Source organism: Arachis hypogaea, chromosome 15, assembly GCF_003086295.3.
Source record: "Arachis hypogaea cultivar Tifrunner chromosome 15, arahy.Tifrunner.gnm2.J5K5, whole genome shotgun sequence".
Classification (NCBI taxonomy): domain Eukaryota; kingdom Viridiplantae; phylum Streptophyta; class Magnoliopsida; order Fabales; family Fabaceae; genus Arachis; species Arachis hypogaea.
In genome coordinates this window covers 74234495-74246018 of record NC_092050.1, presented here as the reverse complement: position 1 = coordinate 74246018, position 11524 = coordinate 74234495, and the positions used below count along the sequence as shown (strand labels likewise).

The 11524-nt window shown below is 33.4% G+C and overlaps 1 protein-coding gene across 1 annotated transcript; it reads right to left on the bottom strand.

Annotated features, from left to right (window-relative positions):
- Positions 1–5179: 5179 nt before the first annotated feature.
- Positions 5180–7253, bottom strand: LOC112750300 (uncharacterized). Its single transcript, XM_025798945.2, has 4 exons — positions 6897–7253; positions 6309–6398; positions 6072–6168; positions 5180–5515 (listed from the first exon to the last, which is right to left on the bottom strand). Exons 1-4 carry the CDS (start codon positions 7111–7113, stop codon positions 5371–5373), a joined length of 549 nt encoding a protein of 182 aa, XP_025654730.1. The 5' UTR covers positions 7114–7253; the 3' UTR covers positions 5180–5370.
- Between the last annotated feature and the right edge of the window lie 4271 nt (positions 7254–11524).

The following is an 11524-nucleotide window of genomic DNA, read 5'->3' as shown; positions in this document are numbered from 1 at the left end:
TTTTCACAATTATTTTATATTTTTGCACTCCGATTAATTTTTTAAGTTAAATTTTCACCAGTAAATTTTCAAATTATAAAATTTAAAATTTTTAACCCTTTTGGCTCACTTTTAATTTATTAATTAATTAATTATTATTTATCTGAATTTTATAGATGAGCTCATGTGGTATGTGAAATGGGGATAGGGGAAGGTTGTGGCATTAAGGTTATAAAAGGGAAAATGAGTTAATTCAAAAATTAGAAATTCAAAATTGAAGGAAAGGAATAAAATAAGGGTATATATATTTTAATTTTTTATTTTTATTTAATTATTTATTTAGATCTACAAATCAATCATATTAGATCCGCAGATGTATTACCAACATCCTTGTTCCAATCCTATTTAATTATCAATTCGATGAGGTAAAATTTGATAGATTTGGCGGAGAAAATATAATGTTATACACCTTTAATCTTCATTATTTTTTACATCAGGATTAAATTCAAATAACCTAGATAGTTGTGCTAAATTGTAAATATATTTGTATTAATAAACCTCTAATTTATTGTAATATGTGATTCAGCATTGTTAATAGTTGTGTAGTAGAAATTGAAGAAAATAAGAAGTTTTTAACATACATTTTTCACATAATATAATGGTTATAATATAGAAATATTACTTTCTAACACTCCTTTCACAACATTGTTATTGCGATAGTATATTGGAAGCTAGAATATGACATATGCCTTTTTAATTAAATCTTTAAGTGAGAACTTACTTTTATAAAGAGAATAGAGTTCTATTTACAGAATGTTTTTGTAACTTTAAGTGCATCCACATATAACAAACTTTACATAAGAATATAATTTTTTGTTGATCACATCTATCTTTTAAATTTACCCACAATTCTTGTGAATCTTTTATAGTTTAGTATTTTACATTTAATCCTTTGTGAAAGTGACGATGCAGAAAAATAAGTATTTTAGTCTTATTTTTACTTGATGATATTAGTACTTTTTTATGGTATTTTCATATTTTTTGGATACTAAGTGAGTTTCAGATTTTCAGTATCAAGTACTTGTTGTAAATAATTCTTGCTAGTTTATATGTTATGCACCCTAGCAATAAAGATGTTTAAGGACAATATAAAAAAGTTACCCTTTTTCAATATATTTACAAGAAGAGAGAAAGAAAAATAATAGACTGAGTAGGAGATATTGTAAGAGTTAATTTAGAAGAGAGACAGACAGACTGTGAGAGAGATAGATATAAATAGACAATAAAAAACAATAAGTCTTTTAGGCAAAGAATTGTAAATTTTGTTAGGAATTGAAGAGAGAATTGAGCTCTCAAAAGCCAAATATGTCTACTATATTTCTTTTATACATTACATACTCTATTCAATATATTTCTCCCTGATTTAGGACTATCACATTAGTATTCTCACTTTTGTGAATTTTTTTAATTTTATATTTTATTTTTACTCAAATATCATCTATCCTACTCTTCTACATTCTCTATGATGTTGTGTTGTGCTTGTTGTTTCTATCATTACAGCTGGAAACTTATATTATATCAAGTATGAAAAATTCATGTTTTTTTCATATTTAACATCATAAAATTAGACTAAAATAGAATTCATGTTAATAACATGTTGTGAAAATAAAAATTAAAGTTTAGAGCAACAAGTAAAAAATATAAAGATAATTTACGTCAAATGAACGTGTTGTATATAGAACACCTAAGGAGTTTTTATAACCAATGGCCCAATTAGTTACATTTGTAATTAACGTTATTAATTTAATATTATTAAAATTTAATTACAATTATAGACACTCACAAAAATACCTTTATAACCAAGCGTAATATATTAGATCTGTGTATTTATAAAGGGGAAAAAATCTCAAAAGTTCTCCTCCGCATGTAGCTTAACCTACTCGAGAGATTTACAAGAGGTGCAAAACTCCTTAAAGTAAAATGGATAATAAGAATTTAGAAAACTTTCATTCATAAACAGGTTAATAATCAAATTAGTCCCGAGAGGATAAAACATTCTTTAAATTCATCCCTAAAAGATTTTTTCAATTAAATTGGTCATTCAATAAAACATTCTTTAAAGGCTTAACTGAATCAAAGTTTTGGGTACATAATCTAAGGTTTCCAAATTATAATTCAAATTCTAACTTAACCCTTAAATCCCTGCTTCCTCCAGCCCTCCGAACTCCAATGGAATAGCCCTCATCACTTCTCTGCCAGACAAGGACCTCTCAGTTGTATAGACAAGCAAAGTATACAAGTAAAACACAATTAAGGAAACAAATACTGAAGTTAAGTCATGTATCATATAGGCATATTACTAACAATTAGGCAAACCGAAATATGTACACTCAAACAAGTCATATAAATGCATATAATGTATGTCTATCGTACTGGCCGTGAGTTCACGCGTCGGTTAAATTGTCAGAACCTGACACATCCCATAGCTAACCCGGATATTGTCTCTAAGTTGCGCATCCCCAGGAGGAACTTTAACGAAGGATAATGCATTTCCACCTTCTCCTAGAGGTATTAGGAAGGAGTGTGTCTTTCCACCTTACAACCAGAGAAAAATGTGGAAAAAACAATATAAAGGAGAGTGCCTTTCCACCTTCCCCACATCCACATCACGATAAGGGAGAGAATTCTTCATCTTAACTTGACAACCTCATGAGCTGGATGTAACCCTCGTTGTCACCACGGGCGGGATAAAACCTCCGTCCCCATCACGACACCGCAACCACGAACAAAATGGGATGGAACCTCCGTCCTTGCCTGGTGTAGGCGCCAACACAATTTCTGAGGTAACACGCAAGTGGGTCACACTCGAACCTTGCAATCTCAGCTAATCCGGCCATACTAGTCATCGCCAATCTTAACATTCACCTCTTATTATCATACTCATTCAAAACTTACTTATCATCCCTTCATCAACCCACGCATCACAATCACTGACCCTGAGCAAGTGGATAACACCACTGCATCTTACCCAGAGTCTCACTCGTATCCGAAGCAGTCACAACATATCCCCAGAGCGAGAGGACAATGCCATTGCCTCTTACCCAGTCACACATATCTCAATATCATTCACTGCATCATGTACTCAATGTTTTTAGCACTTCTCAAGCGTAAATCACCACTTCACAATCCTGCTTCACTTTCAAATTACCACCCTCTCAAAGTTTACCCCTTCACTATGTTTAAGATTGAGTTTTAGAGACTTAAAGAGTAAAAATAGAGTTTTAAAAGTTTGAAATCCTGTTTGGATCACAAAAATGCAATATTTTTGAAAATAGGGTCCTGCGTACGCATGCCATGTTGCACATACGCGGGGATGTGATTTACCCCACTCGCCTGGACGACCACTATCCGCGTACACGAGCCCCCTTGGATAGAACAAATGTCTCGCGTTGCGTGTGCACTCGCATATGCATGCCCCCTAAAAATGTTAAAAAGCTGTTAAGTTATGCAGAAAGTACTTTTACACACCAAACTTCCGACACGCATAACTCTTTTGTGAAAAATCATTTTTAATTCGTTCCTCGATCGAAGTAAATTTCACGGATCCATTTTTTATTCAAAATAAGTTTGGTAAAGTTTGATTCAGAAGCCGAGTTATGTCTCGTCGAAGTTCGGTCAAAAATCAAATTTTTAATGAAAATCACAAACCTCTATTTTCACCAAACCTTCATTTCAAAACCAATGCATTATTCCATAAAACAACACTCATTATGTATAGAACAGGTCTACTACCACTCCTTATTCTTCCCATTACATCAATTACTTATTTATATCCATTTCTACTATAAACAATCCAAAATCGAGGAACATAATTCATCATTATGTGTTATCATCATCAAACATCAAACTCATCAATTAACAAAATCATTATTCATCATCCCATTCTCATTATAATTCCATTTTTACATCAAGGTTACTAGGTATTTACATATTCACATTTTCGACCTATCCTATGGACATTTAACCTATGTTTTGACGAAACATTATATATTATCTACGAAAAACTAGAACCATACCTTGGCCGATTTCTCCCTAAACCTGGAACACCACAAACACCGTCGTCCCATCAACGTTCCAAGCTCCAAAATACACACCAACAGCAACTCAGCCTCTAAAGTCCAAAATCAAGCTTTCAACACCACTAATTCGCTTCCAAATCACATATATACAATCTAATTCCACCCCAACATTACTAAAATCAATATAGAATTTACTAATTTAATAATTTTACAAAGGTTAGAGGTTTTTTACTTTATCGACGAAAATTGGGACAAGACCCGGCAAGTTGGACAAGACCCGGCAAGTTTACAAGGCTAGTTCGGTCCTAAACACTGAAATTCAATAAAATCTCAACACAATGACTTCAAGATTTTAAAAAAGAAGGGGTGAGCAGATGGGAAAGAAACTGAAACACCTTCCAAATTGTTCGGTGATCGCGTGGTTACAAACGGTGCAGCGATCGAAGCTCTGGATTGAAAGTTGTGGCGAACAGAAATTGAGGCCAAGGATTTGCAATGTTCCCCCCTTTTCTCCCTTGTTTCAACGTGCTTCCTTATTCATATGGGGAAGAAGAAGAGCATATTTAATGGGTGAGTGGGTTGGGCCTTAGGTCCGTTATGGGCCCGATCCAATCGGTTCAGCTCGTTCGGCATAATTTTGGGTCAAAACTTTTAAAATTAGTGTTGAAATTCATCTTTTAATTATTTTTACTTCATTAAACTATAATATTTAATTTTTTAATTTTTTTAAATAATAATTAATTTATTGACTAATTAGTTATTAATTACCCAAAATTAATTAATTTATTAACTAATAGTTATTAATTACCCAGGATTTACAATATTGACCAAATATATTTATGAAAATTTATTAATTTAGTTATTTTCTCCAATTACAAAAATCCTAATTAACATATTTAGTTAACGTCCAATTGAACATATTATGTGTCATGTATGCTATCAGTTAACATTTTACATCATTAATCATTGATAAAAATTGTGAATAAAGTAACTAAGAGACAGATATGATTAATTTATAATCTTTAAATGACCAATTTGATTGAAAAAATATTTTAGGAACGAATTTAAAGAATATTTTATCTTTTACGGACTAATTTGACTATTAACATATTCATAAACTATTTGTAAATGTAATAATGTGTAATAATAATGAATGAGTTTCAAAAAACAAAAGTTTAAAAAGATTCTAATGGAGAACTAACTTGCCTCGCCAAGCATTATCCTACAAACTACAAAGCAAACCTCCGTTGCACTCACAATATATAAACAACAGTTTACATTTTTCTTTCCCTAATGCTATAGCAGCATCATCTTACTTTTCTGATTCTGCAGCATTCTGCTTCAACATTGCTATGAAGTTCTCCCTCTCCTCTGGAGTCAATCCCTCTGCTGAGCAATCACCAACTCCCCATTCCGCGCCGCGTATGCAGTACTTGTTCTCTATTTCTCGACGATTCCTGAAGATTAAATAAAGTACTAAAATTACCTACAGAACATTATGTTAAGAATAAAATATTTTCAAACCATTAACAAAAATGTCTTCAAATTATTATGTCCCTAACAAAATAACCTAGGTTTGGGAAAGATTTGTCGAACGAATCAAATCTTTTTGTGAAACAGGCAAAATTTTGGACTCTTATGTATAATTTCACAAGCTGCATAAATTTTTTACAGATATTCTTTCTATGAGTAATATTAGGGAGTCAACTTTTTTAAATTTTCTAAAAATTAAACCAGGAACACACTACTTAATTTTCTAAAAATTATTTTGTTTATTTTAAATTTTAAATTTTAAACTCTAAATCATAAACTCTTAACTTTAATTCTTAAATTATAAATCTTAAATTTTAAGTTCTAAAAAAATTAAAAATTTTATAACTAAAAAAAAAAGTTGGTTAATATTGATTAATTAAAAATTAGTTCCCTATCTCTCTATTTTTGTATGTTACCTTTGTTACATATGAGATTTTGACTATGCAAATTGCAAACAATACACAGGTATTAAAGCATTACTTCTCTTTATTCAACTTGGATTGCTCAAGCAATTTCTTCAACAAAGGAGATGATTTAAATCTTGCATCATTTTCAGCATATTTCTTCTGGTTTTCCTCTGCAAATTTTGATGAGGTCAATAATGTCAATTAATTTCCATCATGGTTCACAAAATCCTAGCATGATCATAACTCATAAACCATATTAAATGTTGCAAAAACAATTACCAAATTGCTTAAAAATAAAGAGTAATCAAACCATTTAGGCGAGTGAGAAAATCAATCTGAGGAAGCTGCGGACCAGGAACAGATTCTATTCCGGTCATTCCTGACATGAACCCAGCGTGTGCTGCATTATAACAAAATGCTGAATTTAATTAATATTCTTCTGAAGATTAACAAATTCTCAAGCGGTTAGTTTAATCAATTTTCAATTTAGCCATAAAATAATGCACAACACCAACTCGTGTTTTTTTTCTTCCAACATAACCTAAAGTCAATTTTAATTTATGTCATTGAATTGGTTTCGAATTATCATCAACCAAGTTGAGACTTAAATATACATCAAATGACTAAATTACTAATACATTTTAATATCTATTAAACGGCTAAATTAATATACAACATTTTTGAGGAGCAAACATAATTCAAAATATTTACTAGAAGAATATGGAGAAACAAGCAAATACTTCCCATAACGATAAATATAGAAAGTTCGAATTTCAATAAAACACTTTTTCATCAGGAGGGGAAAAACATTAATTTGTTTTTAGGTATTGCTATGGTAATGTCTTTGACAATTTTGCTATGGAAATAACAAACAAGCAAAGGTCTAAGAAAAAAGTACCAGGGGGTGACCAGAGAAGAATTGCGATTGAAGCAGCCAAAGGAACTGTTTTGTGAATAGCATTGAATGAAGGAAGACAAGAAAAGGACAAAGAAAATTCAGCGTCAGTGTCTCTTTTAGACACCGCAATTTGGAACTTCTTTTGATGGTTGCTGTGTTTTTCATACTTAGATGTTGATGGAATCCAAATGAACGATTGAAGTGACAAACAATCCATCACTGGTTCCTCTCTCGCTCAGCCTCTGCTGCTGCAACCTTGGCGTGAGACAGAGATAAGGAAGACTACATCTATCTATATAAAATACAAGGCTCGTATTGCTTCACTATATATATATATATATATATAATTTTTCATTTTTTTTTCAATGAATAAATTATCATATATGATAGAAAAGATTTAATACCAAATACCAATAATTATAATTTTAAAATATAGATTAATTAAATACTCATCAAAGATGAATTAATTTAACAAAATTAGCCAAAATACAATGTAATCAGTTAGGTAATTTTGTTGAACATTTTAGATAATAATTTTATCAAATTTATCTAATTTATAACTATTAACTTAATTATTTATAATTTTTATAGCTAAAATTATCACTATTTAAATTTTTTAATTAAAATTGATAGTTTGCTCTTTCTTAAGAAAAGATAATATTAAAAGATGAGGACAAGACAACTATTGGATTCCAAGCTAAACTAATTTGATTTCTTGAAATTTTTAGATTATTACAAGATTTTATATCCAATTTCAACTTCATATATTATATATATATATATATATATATATATATATATTTGGTTACACAATGAAAAAAACAATTAAAATAAAGAAAAAATTATTCTAAAATACCATTAAAAAGTTTAATCATTAAAAATGATTTTTAATATTAAAATTATTAAAAAAAACCAATTTCTATAATAATTAAGAAAAATTATTAAATATTTTTTGGTAAAAAGAGAAATATACCCTTAGATTATTTTTTCACTTATTTCTTTCTTATAAACGTATTTTCTCTCCAATTTTAAATATTATAGTCAAATCCTTATTGATTCATCTTCATTTACAAAGTTATAACAAAGAAATTTGTTGGTGCAAATCACTAATTCACTATTAGTAAGTCCTCTAACTTCTAATTTAGCTCTTTTTTCACCGATGTGATAAAATATATGGCCAGTATAATTTGAAAAAGTTTTAATTTCTTGTACTTTTTTGTCAAAGGTAGTTAAATTTCATTGCAATGAAAGATCCAAAACAGACAACATACAAAGGGCTAGAAATGGAAAAGATGCAACAGAAAGGGAAGTCCTCTTCAGAGTTCAAACAGGGTTACAATCAATTAGGAAAAATTCATCTGATTCTACTGTCTATCTCTCTCACTGCTTTTTTAGCTTCCTTCAAGCACAACGATGGAGTTTGATATTTTTCCTCGAAGACTAACTCATTCCTCAATTTTAAAAACTGCCAACAGAGATTTGCGGCAAGCTCTATGCTTCCAAAGTTGAGTATTGCTTGACAAATTCCATTCAAACTACCGTTTTCATGCTTCTTCTTCGTAGGTCAAAACAAGAAGCCTAGAGAGATTTCAAGCTTCTGATGAGTCTGCGCACTTCCAAAGGTAGTGAATCGTGAACGACCGTCTCTTCTGTTGAATTGCACTTGGAAGAGCTAATCGTTTGGATCATGTAGTAAAGTTTGTTTGCTATATGACAAACTGAAGATTGATGGTTTAGAATTCACAATAAATTCTCGTTGCAAGTATAGTTTCTAAACCAAGCAATAATTGTAACACCCTACCATACAGAGACTTATGCTTAAGTCATAATTCAGAGATGGCAAGGTATTACGACCTCTAAAACAAAAATTTAGTACGTATAGTAGTATGAATGATTGATTATAACTAGGAGCCTTGTAGAAAAAGGGGTAGACAAAAACCGCAACTCGAAAGCGCAACACTCCGATCACTAACACAACGAGCAAAGGATAAGCTAACGCAAGATCATATATATAAAGAGTATCAAAAACAGGAATATCAAGACTCAAAATCCGGCGGCGAAGATAACCGGTTCGAGCATAGCAATATATACATATGATAAAATAAGGAAAACCCCAAAGAAAACCCAAAAGGGACACAAATACAGAAATCTAATCTCCAAAATCCCCTCTAGAAGGAGTCATCACAGTTTGTATTATTTAATGGAGATAAAAGTATCTAAACAAGATATATAACCCAAAACAGAGTCCCGAGAACAAAGGATCTTCGCTAATCCAGAAGTCTCCAGCATGCCTCAACGAGAAGCCTCGCGTCCTGCATCTGAAAACCACAAAATCCGCATGGGTGAGAACCAGAGGTCCCCAGCACGGTAACAGCTTCCACATATATAATACATAATAATAGAGGAAAGCCGAAGGCAATCCTAGAACTTCCTCCAGATAATATCAAAGCTTATAAACAAGCTAAACCGTAAGCGGCAACTGACTAAAGATCCTTCAGTCTAACTAATACTTCCCTTTCCAATTCCTTCAGACCTCCCAACCACCAGCAGGAGTATAATATAGCAAACACAGTTATATCAGACAAGAGATTTACAAATAAGAACAATTAAGACATTTAGACAAATAGCAAGTAATATGCAGTCAAATAGGCAATCTCAAACAATTCATGTAGTATGCTTATGATGCATGCCTGTCCCTAGTGGCTGATGATATCATCTGTCGGTTATAGAGCCAACCCGACAAGTCCTGGTAGCTAACCATTGGACTGACCCTCTGTCGCGCATCCCCAACTCGAGTTATACTCGTCATAAACTTGATCATAATCATGATCCATATCCATCACCCTCACTGGTGAATATTTATCCATCACCATCACTGGTGAATATTTACGGGGGCGAGCTCATCCGGGCCTTTCACAGTGCCCGGCCACACTTACGACATTGGGTTAACAGAGCTTCGAGTCTCAACCTGGAGCACGTGGTGGCTAGCCACTGGTACTACCCAGGGAAACCCTCATCTCCGATGGTGGAAGTGCAAACATTCACAATTCATTCAACAGCATATATGCATTTATACTTAGCCATAATCATGGCTCCGCCGTAACACGGCAATAATCTAGCCATCCGGCTCACGGTTAAATCCATAACCAGCCAATTCATTAACAATTACGGCCCTTCGGCCCATGGCACAATAAGCACTTCCACCGCCATCCTCCGCATCTCACATAATCATCTTTGATCCTCAATGATCATTCATTTTTCCCCTTGCTTCACTCGCAAGTTACCACATTCACTAGCCCTTTTTCTCATGCTAGGCATATCATAATGATTTAAGACATACGTGGTGAGATCGGAGACTTAGAAGTAAGAAATTTGGCTTTTAAAACTCAAAAATCAACTTTGGGATGAAAACAGGTCCACGCGTACGCGCACTCCACGCGCACGCGCGGATGGCCTTATAACTCATCGACGCGCAAGCGTCGTACGCGCGAACGCGCAGATTGAAAATTAGCCAAACGGCACGCACGCGTCAGCCACGCGTACGCGTGGGTACTCTTGCGCCCCAGGCACAAAACTGGCACAACTTTGGCACAACTCTCGGGAAAATGGCTGGGCATTGGGTACAGCACATTCGGCGTGCCCGCGCACATCACGCGCACGCGTGGATGGCGCTTCCTGGAAGAACGGCGCGTACGCGCCAAGTGCGCCTACGCGCGGGGGGTGATTCTGCTAAAAATTTTCTAAGTTAAAAGCTGCAGAATTCACAGATTCAAACCCCAATCTTCCGACGGACATAACTTCCTCATTTTAAATCGTTTTTCACCTGTTCTTCGAACGGCATGGACATCCCGGATCCAATTTCATTTCTAAACAGATTTGGCACAAATCAGAGATCCGTAGTCCAAGTTATGTCCCGTCAAAGTATGCCCAAAAACCATGTTTTCAAACAAAACCACAAAGTGCCATTTTCAAAACAAGCCACTTTCAACTCTTTTCAAAATCAATCAAAGCATGCCAATTTCAACCCTTCTCTTTGGAATCATTCAAAATGTACCAAAATCAACAACAAGCCATCCTCAACTCACATATTGTCATTTTACCAAAATTCTCAAAACCACATCCAACCATTTTAACACTTCTCAATCAAATGGCTAAAGGACAAACACAATATCATGTCATACATCCTTTCTCATCCTAATTTCCAATAATACCATTTCCAATCAACAATCACTATATATAATCAACATCATACCCACCATCAACATGGTACCGCCCACCAATTCAACCTTAATCATCCATCAAGCATATATCACAACATGCATTTCTTATATATCACACAATCAAGGCATCATTATTCATAATCACATATATGAACACATCATATATCTCAACCATTCAACAACACCAACAATTCAATGCCTATCTTAGGGCCTCTAGCCTAAGTATTTCCTACCACATTACATATTAGATACGGGAAACCGAAACCATACCTTAGCCGATTTCCCAAGCTCAACCGGAGTACTTCCAAACCACTTGTCCACAAGCTCTCAAGGTATCAACACCTCCAAGAACAGATTTTTATCACACAAAACCCTCTTCCAAGCTTTCCAAAATCACCAATCAAGCTC

Excerpts from the sequence above, each read along its gene's own strand:
- LOC112750300 (XM_025798945.2), bottom strand. The coding sequence starts at position 7,113 with ATGGATTGTTTGTCACTTCAATCGTTCATTTGGATTCCATCAACATCT. Across the intron at positions 6,399-6,896 it reads TCTTCTCTGGTCACCCCCTG|CACACGCTGGGTTCATGTCA; the intron begins GTACTTTTTTCT and ends GTTATAATGCAG. Across the intron at positions 6,169-6,308 it reads TTTTCTCACTCGCCTAAATG|AGGAAAACCAGAAGAAATAT; the intron begins GTTTGATTACTC and ends CAAAATTTGCAG.